Source organism: Mus caroli, unplaced genomic scaffold (genome assembly GCF_978045245.1).
Source record: "Mus caroli unplaced genomic scaffold, Mus_caroli_1 scaffold_8, whole genome shotgun sequence".
In the NCBI taxonomy this organism is placed as follows: domain Eukaryota; kingdom Metazoa; phylum Chordata; class Mammalia; order Rodentia; family Muridae; genus Mus; species Mus caroli.
In genome coordinates, this window is record NW_028227263.1 from 4116451 (window position 1) to 4138718 (window position 22268).

The 22268-nt window shown below is 46.1% G+C and overlaps 1 protein-coding gene across 9 annotated transcripts in view; it reads right to left on the reverse strand.

The window, feature by feature from the left end:
• The window catches only part of Phrf1 (PHD and ring finger domains 1), a 34131-nt gene extending 15655 nt beyond the window's left edge, over positions 1 to 18476 (reverse strand). For 5 of the 9 annotated variants that reach the window (XR_015047791.1, XM_021167743.3, XM_021167742.3 and 2 more), the window contains exons 1-6: positions 18370 to 18476; positions 15879 to 15994; positions 14858 to 14980; positions 9393 to 9598; positions 5788 to 5871; positions 2782 to 2900 (exon numbers count right to left, since the gene is read on the reverse strand). Coding sequence is in view for 8 of the 9 variants with exons in the window: in XM_021167743.3 (XP_021023402.1) it covers positions 2782 to 2900; positions 5788 to 5871; positions 9393 to 9598; positions 14858 to 14980; positions 15879 to 15972 (626 nt within the window). In the remaining variant the exon portion in view is untranslated. The remainder of the gene's footprint in view (positions 1 to 2781; positions 2901 to 5787; positions 5872 to 9392; positions 9599 to 14857; positions 14981 to 15878; positions 15995 to 18369) is intronic. The other 4 variants (XM_021167745.3, XM_085841163.1, XM_021167741.3 and 1 more) reach the window with 2 other exon arrangements.
• Positions 18477 to 22268: the final 3792 nt, after the last annotated feature.

Here is a 22268-nt window from a genome sequence, read left to right on the forward strand (position 1 = left end):
AAGAAGCCCTGCACCCAGTCAGTCCCTAGCTTATTCTAGGCTTTTCTTTCTCCATATCCTTTGTTTTGTTTTGAGTCAGGGTCTCACTATGTACCTTGGCTAGCCTGGAACTCACTATGTAGGATATACTGGCGTTGAACTCATAGTGTTGGGATTAAAGGTGTAAGCTACTATGCTCTGTCTCGGGTCTTATTTTTAAAATCTTCCCATCAAGCTTCACAGGAATAAACTTTGGGGAGAGCTGTGCTGCCTGTGCTGACCTTTTCTACCTTTCTCTTGTTCTTAAAAAAAAAAAATTTGTATTATGAGCCCGGAGCCAGGCAAGCATGCACCTTTAATTCCAGAACTTGGAAGGCAGGTAGAACTAACTCTGTGAGTTTAAGGCCAGACTGCTCTACAGAGCTAGTTCCAGGGCAACCAAGGCTACATAAAACCCTGTCTCAAAAAAACAAAAATAAAAAATAAAACAAAACCAAAAAAACCCACAAAACAAATCAAAAAATCCACAACAACAAAAAAATCCCACAAAACAAAGTATATGAATGTGTGCATGAGTGTGTGTCACACGAGTGCCTGGGAGCTTTGGGTGGTTATAAAGTATTATGTCAGTGGCAGGGACTGAAAATCCTCTACAGTCAGGTGGGTGGCCCTTACTGGGACATCATATGCTAAGTGGTCCATGTTACATCATACACCAGAACAAAACTTGAAAAGCCATAGAGACTCAAGTAAATCCCATCTTCTCTCATGCTCTCTCGTCTCCCTGGGAACATGGACCTTTAGAGTTCAGTCGTAACTCCTTAAAACTCAAAGACAACCTGTACTTATTTCACAAAATATCAATGTGTGCAACATGCGCTGTCCCCCTCCCCCAACGATCTTAGAAAGCCTTCTTTTTTTTTTTTTCGAGGCAGGGTTTCTCTGTGTAGCCCTGGCTGTCCTGGAATATAGAAAGCCTTCTGATTCCATTTCAAAATGAATGAGAAGTTTTAGACTTGAGAGTTGAAAGACAATCATGAAGATATAGAAAAATGTAAAAGTCAACAGTATTTAGGTGCTTAGAAGTACAAGAACCACTAATACATGTTAGTTTAATATCTTAGATCTATCATGATTTTAATGCTTATACTGTTGCATCTGTTAAGTGAAATACATATATCAATATGAATTTATGAGTGTAATTCTTGATTAAAACAAAACAAAACTTCAGGAAGGTAAGAGAAATCCTCAGAAAATCCTGGTCAGTTACCACTAGAAATAAAACCCTGATTTACAGCATTAACACACGGATGCAGGCTTAGAAGTCGACCCCCATAGTTCCTGCAATAGAGAACTGCTACATGTTTGAAGAAACCAAGGTCCCTATGTCAAACAAAACAGAGTTAACAGAGCTAGGTGTGGGGTGCACACTTGTAATCTCAGCATTCAGAAGCGGGGGCAGGATGCTTGCTTGAGTCTAGTAGTTAGAAGCTAACACAGGCAACAGAGAGGATCCGCACCTCACAAACAAGCCAGTCAAGGTTGTAGATGCCTTTAATTCTAGCACTCACTCAGGAGGCAGAAGCAGGCCAACCTGGTCTGCCTAGCCAATTCCAGGCCAGGCAGGACTATGCAGTCAAACCCTGTCTCAAAATAAATCAATCAACAAATTAAGAGAGGAGGACCTGGATGCTTGTAGAACTCGAAGGTAGAGACAATGTGGCAAAACATGGATTCAAACAAATTTTCAGAATGAGGGATTCCAAGCCTACAGAGTATCAGCACCAAGGGCAGCTAGGTCCAAGTGTTGGAGCAAGGGCAGGAGCAGGCAGGTAGATCTGCCAGAGCCTGCAAGACAAGCTGGTAGTCACTGTACCAACTGAATTTCTACAGGCATGAGGGCCCAGGCGACCCTTGTGCCTTGAGATGATGAAAGTCAGCTCCTGGGTACAAACTGTATACCAAATTCCAGCCAGGGGAGCTGGCACAACTGGCAATCCAGAAGAACCCCAGCGACAACCACAGGAGAGCGAGCGAGGGCAAATGCAGAAAACTGCTCCTCGCTTCCAGCCCGAACAGTACAAAGCCTCTTGTACACACTGCTATTTTCTGCCCTAGGAAACATTCCAGATTTACCAGCCTCTCCATCTGAAGAAGAATATTTCTGTAACTGGCCACAATTTTATAGCAGAAAAAACTTTCTAATCAATAGCCAAAGACCAAGCAAGAGGCTAGGGAGGCCAGTTCCATCTTAGAGAACAAACAGTGAGCAAAGAACACAAGCAGTGTCCCAGAAGACAGGGTCACAAGCATAAAGTGACTTCAAGTACATCAGAAGGCAAAAGAGAGAGCCAGAGAGATGGTTCACAGTTAAAACCGCATTGCTCTTGCAGGTCACAAGGCTTCCACTTCAGGCAGCTTATACCCATCTGTAATTCCAGCTCCAGGGTGATCCAAAGTCTCAGGCTTCCACAAACACCTCTATTCACATGTACATACCCACATATAGACCACACACATAGAAACAATAATAACAATGATAAAAAGATCCAGGCAGCCAAGATGATGCCGTCCCAAAAGCAACCCCTCAGCTGGCCTGTCCTCTCTCCGAAGTTGAGTCCACTCTCCTGCCTTTTTTCTTTGGCCTTGATATACTGACGGCCTTTGAGCAGCATCAGGAAGTATAGACACAGGAGCCAGGAGAGGTATCAGTGTCACTGTCTATGACTCACAGGGACCCACTCCACAATTCAGTCCTGAGCATGACAAACTTAACAGCCTGCACGGCACCAGTACCCTTACCCAGCATCGCAGCCGTCACACAGTAGGAGCCGGTCCTCACGATCACTCCTACCACACACCTCACAAAAAGTCGGGTCTTCCTCCTCAGCCTCACACGCTCTCGTGTTTTCTACTGGAATCTGAAGACAGAAACACTGGTCAGTGAGCATACCCTCAAACTCTGAGTGGTCAATTCATAGGACATGTATCTAATCTAAAGTAAACCTACTGACCTAAGATCTACTTGGGACGTGTGATGGCTAAAATGTCAACTGGGACATAAGTTAGCGTCATTTTAGAAGAGGAAATCTCAGTTGAGAAAATACCCCTCTCAGACTGGCCTATGGGTAAGCAGGGTGGCATGTTCTAGCCAGGTCACTGTGGATAATGTCACCTTTGGGCTGATGATCCTGAGATGCTAGAAGCAGGCTGAGAAAGCCACAGGGAGCAAGCCAAAAAGCAGCACTCCTCTATGACTTCTGCATCAGCTCCTATCTCCAGGTCACTGCCCTGACTTCCTTTGATGCTGAACTGTGATTAGAAAAGTGTAAGCAAAATAAACTCTTTTTGCTCCAAGTTACTTTTGGTTTTGATGTTATCACAACTAACAGAACCCTAAGATAGGCTCTATGGACCCACAACCTGAATAAACAAATATATGATGTGCTGACTAGTCTTATGTCAACTTGACACAAGCTAGAGTCATCTGAAAGACTGAGAAAATGACACCCTAAGATCCAACTGAAAGCCGGGCATGCCGGGCGGGGTGGCGCATGCTTTTAATCCCAGCACTCAGGAGGCAGAGGCAGGCAGATTTCTGAGTTCGAGGCTAGCCTGGTCTATAAAGTGAGATCCAGGACAGCCAGGGCTACACAGAAAAACCCTGTCTCAAAAAACAAAACAAAACAAAAGATCCAACTGTAAGGCACTTTCTTAAGAAATTATGGGGGATGGTATACCACCCTTTGTGGGTGGTATCATCTCTCTGCTGGTGGTCTTGGATTCTATAAGCAGACTGAAGGCTGGGCATGGTAGCACATGTGTTTAGTCCCAGTACTCTGGAGGCAGAGACAGGCAGATATCTGCGAGTTTGAAGCCAGCCTGATGTACAAATCTGAGTTTCCAGACAGCCAGGACTGAGAAACCCTATCTCTAAAAAACAAAACAAAAACAAACAAACAAAAAACCAAAGGAAGGAAGGAAGGAAGGAAGGAAGGAAGGAAGGAAGGAAGGAAGGAAGGGAGGAAGGGAGGAAGGGAGGAAGGGAGGAAGGAAGGCAGGCAGGCAGGCAGGCAGGCAGGCAGACAGGCAGGCTGAGCAAGCCATAAGGGCAAGCATCCCTCCACAGCCTCAAAGCTGTGCCTGCCATCATCTCCCTGTTTCAGTTCTTGTCCTGACTTCCTTCAGTAATGAAGAGCATGTGAGTGTAAGCCAAATAAACCTTTTGCTCCCAACTTGCTTTCTGATCATAGTGCTTCATTTCAGCAACAGAAACCCTAAGACATATGGTGACCTTGTTATCTTCACTGAGTGACAAGTAACTAGAAGAAAAGTAAAAGCAAGAACTGTGCCAGAGGCCAGGAGAGGTGGTGCAGGCTTTTAATCACAGCACTTGGGAGACAGAGACAGGTGGATCTCTGTGAGTTTGAAGCCAGCCTGGTCTATTATCAGTTCAGAACAGCCAGGGCTACCCAGAGACCCTGTCTCTAAGAAAACCAAACAAATAAGCAACAAACATGAGCCTGTGATACAAGGAACACTTCATAGTACAGATTCACCAGTGCTGTGAATGCCAGACACGGGTGGGGCGAGCACATGATAACTTTAAAGCAGAAGCCATAGAGCTCTACAGAAAAAGCTCAAAAACACTCCTGCTATGGAGCTCACCGGGCAGAGTGCCAGCCCAGCCACGGGTCCTAGGCTCAACCACCAGCAAAAGGATCAGAAGATGAAGAACTGAAATTCCTTCTGTTGTTTTATTGGTGTTATCTATTTATTTATTTATTTATTTATCTGTTTATTTAATTAACTGTTTTGTTTTGTTTTGTTTTCAGTTTTTTAAGACAAGAGTTTCTCTGTGTGTAGCCTGTCTTGGAACTCTATAGACTGGGCTGGACTTGATCTGCCTATGTCTCTGCCTCCCAAACGCTGGGATTGATGGTGTCTACCACCCCTTTAATCAGGCTGCTGTTTTTAAGATTTTACTATGTTTTCTTGGTTATGCTCAAACTCAGAGAGATAAGCCCACCTCTATTTCCCACCAGTACTGAGATTAAAGGTGTACACAACCGCGGCAAGGCCAATCTTTTGATGCCCAGTAAAAATCTGTCTCAAAAAACACAAGGGCTACGTGGGTAGCGGTCGCACTTTAATTCCTGCATTCTGGAAGCGAGGCAGCTGGATCTATCTCTGTGAGTTCAAGGCCAGCCTGGTCTACATAGTAAGACTTTCTCTCAAACAATTTGTAGCCTTTGGTTGTGTAGCTTGCCTGGCATGCACAAGGCCTGGAATTTAATCCATTGAAAGGAAGAAAAAAAGAAAGGAGGTGGAAGGGAGGGACAGATAGAAAAGACAAGAGAAAAAAAAGAAGGGAGTGAAAAAAGAAGGAAAAGATAGAAAGAGAAAGGGGTTCAGGGAAGGGAGAAAAGGAGGGGACAATAAATAATAAGCAAAACCACCTTTCCTTGCAGCCCCAACAGTACTTTCCAAACTTCAGTTCACATGGCCCTTTGTCCCCCCACTGCAACCTCCCACATGCCAAGACTGCAGTTCATAAGGAGGCTGGCCCGAGAGAAGCTCTGTAGTAAGGGGTGAGGAACAGAAACATCTCCATGACTCAGTACTCTATGTCCCAGAAAACATGACAGTCCTAGCCCTAGGCTTTGCTCAAGGCGAAAAAGGATGCCTGAGTCACTTCTTTTATGCCTAATTGAACTGACAACCACTTAGGAGAAAAGCAAGTCACCATTTAGCATTATGATCCTTCCTATAAGAATACAAGCAGGGATAGACAGCATCTACACTTACCTTCTTTAAGATTTTACCATTAAACTGGGCACGAATACAAATACATTTAAATACTGTTCGATCAACAGGACAGGAGTTGGCATTCTGTAAGAAATAAAGATTGGATCAGAATCCGGCATAATCCCCTTCATTATTCATCAATTACTTATTATAATCACTTATCATGACTGTCTTCAAAATAAAGGATTTACTTAACAATCTTAAACTGAATGTGGTAGCACCTGCCCATTATCCCAGCATTTGGGAAGCTGAGACAGGAGGATTGTGAATTTGAGGCTGGCCTGATCTATAGAGTATATCTGAAAAAAACAAATTAAACAGTTATTTTTATTAGCCAGGCAGTGGTAGTGCACAAAGCCCTTGAAAGACATGTAGCAGGAGGCAGAGGCAAGTGGATCTCTTTGAGTTTGAGGCCAGCCAAGTCTACAGAGAGAGTTCCAGGACAGCCAGGGATACACAGAAACCCTGTCCTGAAAAACCAAAAATAATGATTCCTTTTACACTGAAATCTGTATCGACAGCCTTGGTCTTGGGGCTAAGGGCCTATGCTAAGATGCTAGAACTGGGTGAACAAAACTTGAAGTCACCATGCTACTGAGGGAGCAAGGTCAACAAGCTGGATGCATGCTCCCATACAGGTGTTAGTGAGAAGGCAAAGGAGAGGAGGGAAGGGAAAGACCAGGTAGACGGCATCTCAGCCTGTTTGTTGCTGTCCCAGATCTTCTCTTAGACCTCTGTGAACTGCTCAGAGACCTTGAGCATCTCTAGTATCTTTTCAGCATTTCTTTTCAGTGTGTAGGCTAATCAGATGCATGCTACAAAGATTTTTTTCAGCTCAAGTTGCCTTTCCTGAAATATACTGTATACAATAAAACATTCCATCTTTAGCTGTGTACTCCATTAAATTCTGATAAATGTATAAACTGAGGGCCACCCAGTTCTGCCACCTCTTTTATGTTCTGCCACTACAGTTATGTGAGAATAAAGGCACTATATGTTCCCTTGTTTCTCTGATTCAATATTACTTTTCCTCTCTCTCCCTCTCTTTTTGGTGAAAGTGTTTGAGACAGGGTGTCAGTCTATAGTCCAGACTGGCGGGGAAGAATATGTGTGCCATAGCCCATGTAAAGAAACCAGAAAACAATGTGTTCGACTCTCTTCTCTCTGCATACCACCATGAGGTCCTGGATGGAACTCAAGTCTTCAAGCTTGGCTTTTAAGTGCTTCCCCTGCTGACCAGCCCAAATGACTGACTCTCAGAGCTAAGAGCAGAGGACAGCTTGTGGAAGGTAGAGCTCTCCTTTCATGTGGCTGCTAGGGAACACACTTAGGTTGTCATGCTTGATACAAGATCCTTTACTGATGAGCCATCCCCATGACCCTGATTTTATTTTTTAAATTTTTATGATTTAATTTTATGTACACTGGTGTTTTACCTACATATCTATCTGTGTGACAAGTGTCAGATCCCTGGAGCTGGAGTTACAGACAGTTATGAGCAGCCATGTGGGTACTGGGAACTGAACTCAGGTTCTCTGAAAGATCAGCCAGTGCTCTTAACTGCTGAGCTATCTCTCCAGTGCCCCTGATTGATTGTTATTCATTTATACATCTAACCATCTTTGTTTTGTTTTTTGTTTTATTTTTAAAAGATTTATTTATTATATGTAAGTACACTGTAGCTGTCTTCAGACACCCCAGAAGAGGGCATCAGATCTCATTACAAATGGTTGTGAGCCACAATGTGGTTGCTGGGATTTGAACTCAGGACCTTCGGAAGAGCAGTGAGTGCTCTTAACCGCTGAGCCATCTCTCCAGCACCCATCCTTGGTTTTCTGAAGAGGTTTCTCTGTATAGTTCTGGCTATCCTGGAACTGGCTCTGTAGACCACGCTGGCTCAAACTCAGATATCCGCCTGCTTCTGCCTCCCAAGTACTGGGACTAAAGGTGTGTGTTACCACCGTCCATCTCCCTGAGTCATTTTTTAAGTCTAGATTTTTCACCTTTATTAACCCAGTATCTAGCTACCTCATGAAATTCAACATCTGATCACTTGTAAGATTTTTTACTAATAAGCTCATTTTCAAATGCTTTCCCTTACCAATAAACATCATATTTACAGTAAACAGAATGTCTTGCTCTTCAACTAATTAACTGAGATAGGTTCTAATTATGTAGCCCTGGCTGGCCTGGAACTTGTTATATAGACCAGACTGGTCTTGAACTCAGATTCACCAGTCTTTCCCTTCTAAATGCTGGAATTACAGGCATGTGTCATCACATCCAACCTCTTTTTTGTTTGTTTTGTTGTTTTGTCTTGTTTTCTGAGACAGGGTTTCTCTGTGTAGCCCTGGCTGTCCTGGAACTCACTCTGTAGACCAGGCTGGCCTCGAACTCAGAAATCCGCCTGCCTCTGCCTCCCAAGTGCTGGGATAAAGGCGTGCGCCACCACATCCAACCTCTTGCCGTTTAACTTAAAGAATGAAATAACTTAATCTGAATCTAATCGGCCAGACTCACAAAAGAACAAAGAAGTTTGACACAACACCACAATAAGCTAACCTGGAAGAATTGTAGACGCAGGAAAGGCATTTGCCATCTCCATACCATTTAAGAGTAAACTACAGCCGGGCGTGGTGGCGCACACCTTTAATCCCAGCACTCGGGAGGCAGAGGCAGGCGGATTTCTGAGTTCGAGGCCAGCCTGGTCTACAGAGAGAGTTCCAGGACAGCCAAGGCTACACAGAGAAACCCTGTCTCGAAAAAAAAAAAAAAAACAAAAAAAAGAGTAAACTACAGAGACACGTGTAAGCTACTCGGGGAGAAGGAAGGGAATGTCAGAGGCACAACCCCTATAACCCTTACTGCACTCTTTCACCACATGCCAGGATCGTTGGGGACAGAGAGAAGCAGGCAATAAGAACTCTTATTTTGACTTTTTTTTTTTTTTAAAGCATGGGGATGGCTCAACAGATAAGAAAATTTGTTATGCAAACACAAGGACCCAAGCTCATATCTCAACATCCACATAAAAATCTGGGCAAGATTATACCTTCATCTCTTAATGCTAATGCCATGAAGAATGAGAGAATTTCTTGGGTTTACTAGCTGCCTATTATGCTGCAGCTTCAGTAAAAGATCCTGACTCAAAGGAATAATGCAGAAAGCGACAGAGCAGGATACCTGACATCCTTTAGCCTCTACATGTAAAGACAGGCACACACCACATACCTGTACACATATAAAAGTCTTTGCCAGTGGGTGAAGGCCCAGGCAAGTCTCCTTAAAGTTCCCTGCAAGGTAGGCAGCATGATAACAGCTTGTCTCTTCATGACTTGCCATCAGAACTGAGCAAGCACACTTGCACCACTCCAATACCTACAGAGGCTGCTTTACACTTACTATGTGAGGTTGCCGAAGAGTTTGTGTCCTGACCCTCAGAAAAGCCAGTCATCCTTTCTCACCCAGAAACAGCCCCCACAGTAAGCATTCCTTCCCCACAGTGCTGAGGACCCAGGCAGCACTCAGCCCTGTGTTCAGTTTTGCTGCAGAGAAGGCAGCCTAGTCATAAGGGGTAGGAGTAGCCCACTGAAAAGCCAACTCACCCTGGACCATTCGATGATGCAATCCAGGCAGAAATAATGGGCACAGGTCTCTGGGGTGCCCACAGCCTGGTCTCTAAATGCATTGAGACAAATGGGGCAGCTCTCTGCATCATCATCAGAATTGGGTGCACTGCTAGCTTCAAGCTTCCCTTGAGTCTCTACTGCTGCCGTTGCCATTTCTACTCCATCTTCTGAGTCTTCAGAACCTTGAATAAATGGAAATATTATATTGTTAGTGAATACAGAAACAAGTGCATGCCCAGGGACTACCCTTAAGCAGAGCCTCAGCCAGAACCCAGATCCTCCTGAGCCAAGTCTCCCTCAGTTCCCCACTCTGAGGAGCCAGCTCCTTACCTGAAGGCTCTCTGTCCAGAGCTGCCCTGAGCTAAGGGGACAGAGATATTTGGCTAAGTGGTTACACTAGCTCCTCACACCTGAGCCTCTGAGGAAAAGACCATCCAAGAAGTTAGGTGTCAAGAGCTACCACAGGCTTCAGAGAAGATGGGGCTAATGACTAAACCACCAAGGGTTGGGGATTTAGCTCCATGATAGAGAAAGCCCTAGGTTCAGTTTTCAGCTCTAGAGGCATAGAGGAAACACTCAACAAAATAATGACTACGCCTCTAAGACTGCCCCTTAGGACAACAACCCCTGCATAGCTGCACAACTCTTTCAACCGAGTGACAACAAAGAATCTGCTACTAGATCAGACCTCCTTCTTGGGCATCTCTCTTCCTTCCTTGTGGAACACAGACAGAAGATTCCTCACTGGATTAGTGACTATAAAAGGTCCAGTCGATTTCAGCATTATCAAGCAGAGGCCGGGTCAGGAGGAAAATATGAGGATGCATTTAGCAAACACTGCAGTTTGCAAACAAACCCCTATGAACTAATAAACATCTATCACAGGGATCAGAAAAGCAGATCCTCGAGGCCAGCCTGGTCTACAGAGTGAGTTCCAGGACAGCCTGGGATACACAGAGAAACCCTGTCTCGAAAAACCAAAAGAAAAAAAAAAAGAAAGAAAAGAAGAAAAACAGAAAAGCAGGTCCTCACTGGGGCTCAGTTTTTGGTTCTTTGTAAGTAGGACTAACAAAGGTGCTAGACTGCCCTTCTCCAGAGTCCTGCTACCAACCCACAGAGTGGAACTAACCCTCACTGATCAATCCTACCGCATGAGCGCTTTTTAATATTTTTTAAAACCAAACCAAACAAAGAAACAAACAAAAAAACATTTGTTATTTACTGGGCAGAACGAGGATAAGTTATGGAAATTGTTTCTCTCTTACCATGTGAATTTTAGGAATTGAGCTCAAGCTGCCAGGCTTGGTGGCAAACACCCTCATTTACTTAGCAATCTTGCCAGCTCCTATTGTTCATTTCTTTTGACACAAAGTCTCAGGTCGCCCAAGCTGGCTATGTGGATGAAGATGACCCTGAACTCCTCAATCCTTCTGCCTCTACACAGGTGAGCACTTCCGAAGCAGAGGCTGCTCTTGCTGGCATAGAAGGACACAAACAGCTAACATGCACTCCCAAAAGAGGGGATAACACAGTAGCTAGGAAAGGTCTGTTAACAACCGGCTAGAAAAATGGAGCTTCATTCTTTCAGACCACGAGGAATCTGCCAGCCGACAGAGAGGGCTTGGAAGAAGATTGAAGCTCAGAAGGGAAACATAGCCTGTCTAACACTGTAAGGCCACCCACCTGGTGATACCTGAATAAGAGACCTACTCAGCTGAAGCTGGGTGGTAGCAGCACATGTCTTTGATCCCAGCCCTCGAGAGGAAGAAGCAGGCTTATTTCTCTGAGTTCAAAGACAGTTTGGTCTACAAAGTGAGTTCAGGGCTACACAGAGAAATCCTGTCTCAAAAAAAACAAGAAACAAAGCAAAACAACAACAAAAAATAAAGAAAGAGGCCCAGGTGATCCATAAAAACACACAAATAAACATACTATTCCAAGCTCCTGAGTTGTGGTCATTTGCTATACCACAGAGAAAAATTGATGAAAGAGATACTCAGAAAATTTTGAAAGAGCATGGCATTCATAGCGGAATGACAAATAACTTTAGCTTCCCCTGTGAGTAAAGGCTCATGGCAGCAGAATCAAAGAGAAGCCAGATGGATCTGCTTCTCCCCCTGCAATCTGAAGGTAAGGACCTGGCCACCTTGTTTTGCCTGATTCCCATAGTGCATACAGAGCAGAGCACTGGATGCTGAGAACAGCCCCAATTGACTTGAAGGTAGAGAAAAAAATGAGTACAAATAGCTCAGGACCTGAGCAGTTTCCCTCACTGGACTCTCATTTGGCTTGCCAAATAATGCCCTTAAAATATGCTGTGGATGGCCGGGCGTGGTGGTGCACGCCTTTGATCCCAGCACTCGGGAGGCAGAGGCAGGTGGATCTCTGAGTTCAAGGCCAGCCTGGTCTACAAAGTGGCCTGGTCTACAAAGTGACAGGACAGCCAGGGCTACAGAGAAACCCTGTCTCAAAAAAAAAAAAAAAAAAAAAAAAAAAAAATATGCTGTGGATGAAAGAATAGCTCTTGTATTTGAATATTGTTCCCCAGTTGGTAAAATTGTTTGGGAAGGATTAGGTCGTGTAGCCTCACTGGAAGATGTATGTCATTGGGAAAGAATTTTGAAGTTTCAAAAGACCATTACCCAGTATCTCTGCCTCGTAGCTATATTTACAGATGTGTGCTCTTAGCTACTGCTCCAGTGACAGGCCTGCCTACTGCCCTGCTCCCTACCTTGATGGTCACAGACTCCTCTGAACTGAAGCCTCAAATAAATTCTACAAACTGCCTTGTTCATCTTCCTCCACCCCGCCCTACTTACTTACTTACTTACTTACTTATTTATTTAACGTATGTGAATACACTGTTGTTCTCTTCAAACACACCTTAAGGGGCATCGGACCCCATTACAGATGGTTGTGAGCCACCACGTGGTTGCTGGGAATTGAACTCAGGACCTCTGGAAGAGCTCTTAACTGCTGAGCCATCTCCAGCCCAAAAAATAAATCTTTTTAAAAAAGGAAAAGCAAAGGAAGGAAAGGAAAAGACACTTGCACGAGGTGCAGACTCAGGCTTACCCCTTCACAAAGTTCACCGTAGGCTTTGAATTTCTACATCATCTCCTCCTCACTAATTCTCTGCCCCCAGCCCAGCTCCTACAAGTATATGGCTAGCTCCTGTTCATTAGGCTGTGGCTTAGATGTGTCTAAAAGCTCCTTACTTCCTCCCAGCTGTTAAAGTCTACCACTAACCCCAATGTCACATACACACTCTGAGCATCTATCTCTGGTTGCTGCACCTCAGCTGGTCTGTACCATTAGATAGCAAGCTCTGGAATACCAAGAATCCTGGCTGAATGGGTCTCACCTTCAATCTGGTTCACAATCAGTTTCTGGCCATTGCAATTCTCCAAACTTCAGGAAGGGATGCCAGAGCTACCCAATAGTGCCTGACACCCTCGGCCCCAGCATCAGCAACTGTTCAACTCTGGTAAGAATAGGACAAGCCTACTTCAATGCTGGAAACAGGCAAAAGAGCCAATGTCTGTACCATTAATCCAGGACAGACTCATTCCCTAGTCCACGCTCAGAATGAAAAGAAAAATGCCTGGCCAGGCATGGTGGTAACATGCTTTGATTCTAGTAGTTTGGGAGGCTGAGGCAGGGAGATTGCCAGGAATGTTTTTCTTAAAGATTTATTTATTTATTTTATATACAGCATTCTGCCTGTATGTATGCCTACAAGCCAGAAGAGAGCACTAGATCTCATTATAGATGGTTATGAGCCACCATGTGGTTGTGGGAACTGAACTCAGGACCTCTGAAAGAGCAGTGTTCTCAAACTCTGAGCCAGCTCTCCAGCCTAGATTGCCAGGAATGTAAGGTTTGACTATGGAGTGAATTCAAGGCTAACTAGCTTTGGAAAGCTGGACAATCAGTATCAATACAAGGCTACTTAACTCACAGTCAGTTCTACTCCTTTATGATGAGTACTGTCCGGATTACAAGGGTTACCTCTCTAGAACACTCTCATTGACAGCCAAAGGCTATAATGAAATTTAGAAAAAGGAGGTGCATTGAGCCTGCCACCAGAAGGAAACCTGAACTCAGTCCAACTGAGCCCTTTGTTTGTATGCTGGCTAATTTTAGGTCAATTTAACATAAGCTAGATTCATTTGGGAAGAGAGAACCTCAACTGAGAAAATGCTCCCACCAGATAGTTTCGTGGCTAAGCCTGTAAAACATTTTCTTAACTGTGCCACCCTGGGATGGTTGTCTCGGGGGCTGTTAAGAAAGTAGACTGGGGCTGGGCATGGTGGCGCACGCCTTTAACCCCAGCACTCAGGAGGCAGAGGCAGGAGGATTTCTGAGTTCGAGGCCAGCCTGGTCTACAGAGTAGCCCAGGACAGCCAGGGCTACACAGAGAAATCCTATCTCGAAAAAAATCAAAAAAAAAAAAAAAAAAAAAAAAAAAAGTAGGCTGGGGGCTGTCGAGATGGCTCAGTGGTTAAGAGCGCAGACCACTCTTCTGAAGGTCCCGAGTTCAAATCCCAGCAACCACATGGTGGCTCACAACCATTCGTAATGAAATCTGATGCCTTCTTCTGGAGTATCTGAGAACAGCTACAGTGTACTTACATATAATAAATAAATAAATCTTAAAAAAAAAAAAGAAAGTAGACTGAACAAATCTAAGGAGCAAGGCAGTAAGCAACACTCCTCCATGGCCTTTGCATCACTTCCTGCCTTGAGCTCCTGACCTTTGTACCTTAAATGATGGACCATGAGTAGGAAGAGGAAATCAACTCTTTCCTCCCCAAGTTGCTTGTGGTCGGTCATGTTATATCACATCAACAGACACCCTAAGACAGGTGAGAAAGGTAGCCATAGTGGGTGGGGCCATGTCAACCACATAGAGCCCTCACAGACTGCCCATAGGCCAGGGCAGCCATGAATGTTTTCCAGAGTGTAAGTGTGTCATTCAAGCATTATTCTCTGCATGAGTTTCAAGTTATAAACTTTCTCTAGTGCTCAGAAGCCAGGCCTTTTGAAATAATACCACAGAATGAGCTTTTTGAATAAGTAAAGAAAGAGCTGCGAGATAGGACTAAATACCCTTTGTCCTAGAAGAGGTCCAGGCGCCAGGCCCCTCAGTGCCTGCTAGGCTGTTTTGCACCTGGATGATACTAGCAGTAGGCCCTCATAAAATGAAGAGGCTACCAAGAGCTCCGTGCTCATCCTCTCAGAGCTCCAGTCTCCCTACATTCTCCCATGGCTTATGTTGCTCAATGTCCTTAGACATTTTCCCAGAAGAGATACCCACAGAATTCTATCACTAAACTTAACTTTAAAAATTAAAAACTCCAGCAGAAGTCAGTTGTTGTTCCTGTGACAGGTAACACACTAAGATTCAAGGCAACTGGCTCAAATGGCTATAATCTTACCAGATCTATCCTCTGGGTCTTCCTCTTCAGACAGCCCCTCTGTTTCCTCCCCATCTGTGCCATCATCCTGCTCACTGCCTGTATCATCTTCAGAGTCTCCACTTTGGCCATTGCTGCTTTCTTCTAGATCACAAGGTGAAAGCACAGGCCCCAAAGGGCAGTGTCAAAGCAGGGAGCCAAAGCTGCTCTGGGAATATACAGGTCTTCAAAACCAGGCTACCCTGGTTGGGGTCGGGGGATGGGGGTGGGGTGGGGGTTAGGGGCTAGCTAGAGAGATATAAAATGGGGAGCCACAAGTCATCTTACTCTGTATTTATGTTGCTAGCATTAAAAATAAGACAAGGTAGCTTGAAATACAGCTCAGCTAGTAGTGTGCATGCCTAGCATGATCAAGCCCTGGGTGTACCACCCAGCACCACCCAGTGCTTGGCACAGCGGTGCAACCACCGTGTTGGTTTGAGAGGTGGAGGCACAGGGTCAGATGCTCAGGACCGTCCTCAGCAGGCCTCTGGGCCACAGGAGCCCAGTTAAAACCAAAACAAATCAATGAAAACCACGTACTCCCATCTGGAGGGTTAGTAGGGAGGACCGCAGTTAGAAGCCATCCTACTCTACACAGCAAGACCTTGTTCCAAAAACTAGAGCCCAACAGCAGCGTCTTACTAAGCATGCACCAAGCTTTAGGTTCCATCCCTAATCCTCCCTCCTCACAAAAAGATGGAACACAATGACATGTGATTGTAGTCTTAGCTACCGGCACTTTGGGAGGCTGAACTGGGCTGATCACATGAGTCAAGGGTTCAAGAACAGTCTGAACCACACCATCTTAAACACAAGACAAAACAAAAAAAGCAAACAAAAAGACTGAATGTACTGTACTTCTATAACAATGTTTTTAAGGTTAAAAGTGAAAGCTGACATTTAAGCTCCCAAGAAGACCTTAGTAACCTGGAGAAAGCACCAAGTGCTATTCCTTCGCAGACACCCTGCCAGCAGTGGGGTGGGGCAGTGGGGTGCTTACCAGCATCACTGGCCACTTCTGAGGAGCCAACTCCTGGGGGTCCATCTGGCCCAGGGCTGCGCGCCACAAGCTCATCCAAGTTGTCGTCATCCATGGCTGCACATTGGAGTTCACCTCTGAAAGAGACCAGAACCAAATAACTCCAACCTTCCCTGGCTACAGAGCCCTACTCTGAAAGGTGCCATTCCCAATAGGGAACCTCCCTGGTGACCTAAGCACTGTCATACATGACATGTAGAATTTGAGCTGTGAGACACAACACACAGTACCCTAGTCATAGAGCCATGTGCAAATAAAAACATAAAATATATCTTCATAAGAGACAGTGACAGTTTCCAGAACCAAATGCAAAGCAGGACCTTCATGCCTGAGGACTGCAATGTTCTCACCCACGCATTCCTGAAGAGTCCTAATACAGCAATGAACCAAACAGACATATGAGCTCAAACAGAGCAGCACTTTTCACCTGAGAGCCGGTCATCACTCCAGTGGTGAGTCGCCCATTTGCCTGTCACTAAGTGGGCATGTCACTCTTGGCCAATACTGGCCCACTGGCCTCTGCTCAGCTGGCCACCATCAGATTATAAACCTCAGATGAAGTTCCTGGGGACTATGGCATTCTTGTGGCCCAGGCTGAAAGGCAGAAGATGCTGGGCTGTCCCTCTCCTGACTTTGTCAGCTGGAACACCTGCTAGTCCTCCTTTGCAAGCCTGTAAGAACAATGTTTAAAAGACTTCCTGTCTTTGACTTTGAGGCCAGTCTGGTCTACAGAGCAAGTTCCAGGATAGCCAGGACTACACAGAGAAACCCTGCCTCAAAAACAAAAGAGAGAGAGAGCCAGGGAGTTGTGGCACACACCTTTAATCCTAGTACTTGGGAGGCAGAGGCAGCCGGATTCTAAGTTTGGGGCCAGCCTGTTCTACAGAGTGAGTTCCAGGACAGCCAGGGTCACACTGAGAAACCCTGTCTCAGAAACAAACAAACAAACAAACAAAACAAAAAACAAAAGAGAAAGAGGGATCATAAATGTCACTAGATATGACCTTTCTTCTGTACCAAGCTCTGGTTCCCCAAATAAGAACCTATTCATATATGTGGTCTTGACTCCTCTGTGCCACTTAACTTTCCCAATTACTTCCAGAGGAAGCCCCTTTCACAGAAAATTCATTCATTTTTACTCACTAGCCTATCCTGTGGTACCCTATACTTCCCACCAAACCTAATGTCCACAGTCAGAGAAAAACAAAACAAAACAGCATAAGAAAGCTGAAAGGTAGAGCTCAAGATCAGGGGCCCCAGATCCGAGAGCCTACAGGTCCATCAGCCTCAAGAACACACAGGCTATCCATCAGCTCAAAGCCACAGGGAAGGACGAAACCCTCCTCCAAGAGGTCAAAGGTCAGGCGAAGAGCTGATGGTCTCTAAACACAGAGGGCATAACTTAAGGAATGTCAATTGTCACATGTTGCTCCTGCCTGGGAACAGTAAAGGGAAAAAAGTTGTGATAAACTATCTTACTGCTACCTGGTGCTCAGTGAATTTGTTGGAAAGGAGCCCTGGCCACAGACTCCTGCTGAAACACACCGTCTCTGATATTAGAAAAAGCAGACTGAGATAGACACAGAGCTTTGGCCCATTCATGACGGGGACCTCGGTCATGGTCCCAGTTTGGTCCCAGTTTTCAGAAAAAGAGGAGCTATAACTAACTCTGTGAACCTCACTCACACAAGTCTTGGCTTCTCTCCGTGCTGAGTGACGCCACAGGTTGCCCTTTTCACTCAGCATTCTTCCCAGAGGAATGAGTATGGAGTGGTCTATGGGGAGAAAGGAGGAATGCCGCCAAGCTGCAACTCAATCTCAAACTCCAACCTTGATTCCAACCACTGGCCAAGATGACAGTCGCCAGACACCTTACTGTTTTCTGTTGCAGACCACTCCTTTCAAGACACGATGGAGCAACCCGGGGTTCAAACACAAGACAGGAAGACATAGGTTTGAAAGCAATGTTGGCTCTGCCACTCTGCAGCGATGTAACACTGACAAGTGACTTCACCTCTCTGAACTATGGCTTTAAAGCTCCGACAGTGATGCCTACTCGAGAATGCTGGGAGGGCTCCTCGAACTAAGGAAAATGATAATCGCGACATCAAGCACAATTTGGGCAAGTTCAGATGGTGCTGGCCAGGGCGAGGGCCATCAGGACAGAAAACCAGGTAGCTAGGGGTCACACCTTTCTTATGCACCAGTCCAGGTTCCCGCACGACCAGACAGGTGGCCGGCACCACGCCCATGGGCCTCCCGGTCCCAGCCGGACGTTCCGGGGCTCGGCTCAAGGCCTCAGCCACCCTCTCGTCCTCCGGACCGACCCACGGCCAGCGCGACGTAGGCCTAGCCGGCCCGGAAGGCCACAGACAAAGCGCACGGCTACCATAGGTGGCCCGCGCGGCCGGACGCGACAGGGACACCGGGCCGGAGCGGCTACCGCACGTACCCGGGAACCTCGCGCCTCCCGGACGCTCCTAGACGATCCCGCCTCTGTCCGAACACGACCGCAAGTAGGCCGGTCAGCCGCCGCCGCCGACGCCGCGCGCTCCGCGACCCGGAAGTGCACCCATACTCTTCCGGAACTTTCCGCCCTGCCCGTTGGTGGAAACTACTAAGGCCAAAACGGGGAGGAACTCGCGGCCGAGACGTTAGCGCGTCCCCTTCCTCTCAGAACACCGACTAGCCCATCACAAGTACTGTCAGAGGAGAGCAGTGTTTTGCTGGGCGTGTGCTGTCCGAGCTCTCACCAGTGCACTAGACCAGGCTGTGGGTCTCACCTCCATGCAGTTGGTACAGTCCGACTCCCCATCCGCCGCGATGAATGGGCGCGGCCCCGGTACCACGCCCCCGGCCGTCTCCGCCCACATATGTCCCGCCCTCCCGTGAGCGCCGCCTCCTGGTGGCTGGACTTAACTGCAGCCCGGGGCTGCAGGAGCGCTAGAGAAAAGCTTCAGGATCCAGTTCCCTTCCTCGAGTATGCAGTTAATCATGATGGATCCTGTATATCCGAGCTCCTCCGTCCCCTTCAGCCCGGCGAGGGGAGGCACAGTAAATTGTGAACACCGTGAAGAAGTTAATTGTATGGCACAGGTAATTAATAGAAAGAACAGAACTAGAGGTTACCGCCTGGCAGTAGGACACTTTCTTGCCTAGTATGCATAAAGGCCTGGTGAGAGGGGACAAAGTTTGGAGCATAGTAGGATTAGGGGCAGAACAACGAGAGGACTCAGAGGGAAAATTCAGACCCACAAAACTAAGACTGACCTAGAGGCTGAGGGGCTCAGAGGACACTGAGGTACTAAACAGGTGGCAATCATGGCTCACTGGACTCAACTGCCCATTTTGTGGTCCAGGGACCACTGTGGCTCAGAAGGGATGACTTTTGATAGGAATAGAAGACAGACTATAGCCTGGCAGTGGTGGTGCATGCCTTTAATCCCAGCATTTGGGAGGCAGAGGCAGGCCGATTTCTTAGTTCAAGGCCAGCCTGGTCTTCAGAGTGAGTTCCAGGACAACCAGGGACACACAGAGAAACCCTGTCTCAAAAACCAAAAAAAAAAAAAACAATAAAAAAAGAAAGAAGAGCCAGGTGATGGTGGCACATGCCTTTAATCCCAGCACTTGGGAGGCAGAGGCAGGCGGATTTCTGAGTTTGAAGCCAGCCTGGTCTACAAAGTGAGTTCCAGGACAGCCAGGGCTATACAGAGAAACCCTGTCTCGAAAAAAAAAAAGAAGAAGAAGAAGGAGAAGGAGGAGAAGGAGGAGGAGAAGAAGAAGACAGACTGTAGATTTACTGAGAAACTGGATGAGAGGGGCAGGGAGGAAAGGGAAGGAAGAATATGAAGATGAGGAGACAGGAGTCTACTTAGAAGAGGGAAAGCTAGGGTTAGCCCCAGAGAGCAGAGGACAAAAGGCTGCCTTGGAGATAAAATGTGGTGGTAGTAGGGACCAGCTTTGAAACCTGGGACTTTCAGTGCTAAAAAGTCCAAATTCTACAAAGAAACTCAAGGATGGGGTGCTGAAGAAAACAAGGAAAGGAGAAGCAAACACATACATCAAGAAGGGATCTGGGGCTGGACAGGGTGACATAACCTTTAATCTCAGAATGAGACAGGCGGACCACTGTGAGTTCAAGGCTAGCCTGGTGCACATAGTAAGTTCCAGAACAGCCAGGGCTACAAAGAGACCCTCTTTGTCTCAAAGGAAAGAAAGGACCTGGGAGCAGGGGGGTGGATAAGATGGAGGGGTGCTTGACTGGCATGCCCAGAGTCATGGGTTCATCCCTGGCACAAAATAAACTAGATATGGAAGCATAGGCAAGATTATATAGAAGGTCGTCCTTGCATACACAGGGAGTTCAAAAACAGTCTAGACTACATGAGACTCTTAACTCAAAAACGATGGGGCTGGGAGTAAGGGAGAGGCTACTGAGACTCTGAGAGTATCAGTCTTGGAGGAAGTATAGAGAAACTCGGAAGACTGAACAGGAAAGGCCAGCATGGTAACTATGCAGTAAATTTGCTGATTTGCTGGGAAGAGAGCAATAAGTAGAAGTAGCTAAGAAGCGGAAATTTAAAGGAGTTTAAAAAGGAGAAATATCGTGGCTGAAAGATGGTTCAGAGGTTAAGAGCTCTTCCAGAGGTCCTGAGTTCAATTCCCAGCAACCACAAGTTGGCTCACAACCATCTATAATGAGATCTGGCGCCCTCTTCTGGCCTGTAGACATACATGCAGACAGAATTAGGTATACACAATAAGTCTTTAAAAATAAATAAATAAATAAATAAATAAATAAATAAATAAGGAAAATGATCAATATTCCTAACGGTGGTCTTAGAGAGGTGGTTGCTGCTCTTCCAGAGAACCAGAGTTCAATCCCCAGCACCCACATGGTGGCTCTCAACCTCAGCTCCAAGAGATTCAATGCCTCTGGCCTCTGAGGACACCTGCTCTTGTGTATATACCCACATACAAACACAGAACTAATAACTTTAAAAATATTGTTACTGCTTGGAAGTAAAGAAAAAAGGACGGTGTCAGAAACAGTTCCCTTGGAACACGTCCTGTCCTCCCTTTTCTGTGGACCATTCAATTGGATCCGGATGGAAGAGGATTTAGACTCAGGTACTTTAGACCATCACTTGTGTACCATCACATGTGTAGCTTGAGATGAGCTTCCCATCCTCTATGTGACTTAGTATCTGTATTAGTCAGGGTTCTCTAGAGTCACAGAACTTATGGGTAGTCTCTATATAGTAAAGGAATTTATTGATGACTTACAGTCTGCAGCCCAATTCCCAACAATGGTTCAGTAGTAGCTGTGAACGGAAGTCCAAGGATCTAGCAGTTACTCAGTCCCACATTGCAAGCAGGCAAAGGAGCGAGAGCAAGACTCCCTTCTTCCAATGTCCTTATATTGTCTCCAGCAGAAGGTGTAGCCCAGATTAAAGGTGTGTTCCACCACACCTTTAATCCCAGATGACCTTGAACTCTGAGATTTGATCTTCTGGAATCCATAGCCACTATGGCTCAAGATCTCCATACCAAGATCCAGATCAGAAACTTCTATCTCCAAGCCTCCAGATAAGGGTCACTGGTGAGCCTTCCAATTCTGGATTGTAGTTCATTCCAAATATAGTCAAGCTGACAACCAGGAATAGCCACCACAGTATCCTTTGCTGTGAGATAGAGATGGATGTTGATCATGCTTGCTGCAGAGGCCACTGTGACTACTGGTCTGGTAAATGCAGGGAGAAAGCTTTATTTTGGGTTCAGCGTGATAAAGCGGGGGGGGGGGGTGCTGGGAGACCACCCTCACTCTGAAACAAATACCTCTTCTTCCCTCGCAGCTTGTATCTCTACATATATTGGTTCGTCTGCACAAACATTGCCTACCTGGTGATGATCATCAGATAGGGGAATACCTGTCAACACCCACTGAATCCCGTGGGAAGGAAAAAGACTAGCAGCCCCTAACGAACCTGAAGCCCCCATAGACAAAAGCCAGCCCCTTCTACCTACCTTCCTCTGTAGCTGCCTTTAATGTGGGAGGAAGCTACTGAAAAAGGAAAAACTTGTATAATAAACGAACGCGTCCACAGTGACACATGAAAAACTCTTCCTCAGCATCTTTGAGCAGTACAGAACCTATATAGCCACATCCACGCATGTTTATCAAGTGTGGGAGGAAAGGTGCTGGCAGAAAGCTGCCCATTGCCAAACCAGGCCAAATCCAGCATACGTAGTACCTTTTTTTTTTTCGAGACAGGATTTCTCTGTGTAGCCCTGGCAGAAATCCGCCTGCCTCTGCCTCCTGAGTGCTGGGATTAAAGGTATATGCCACCA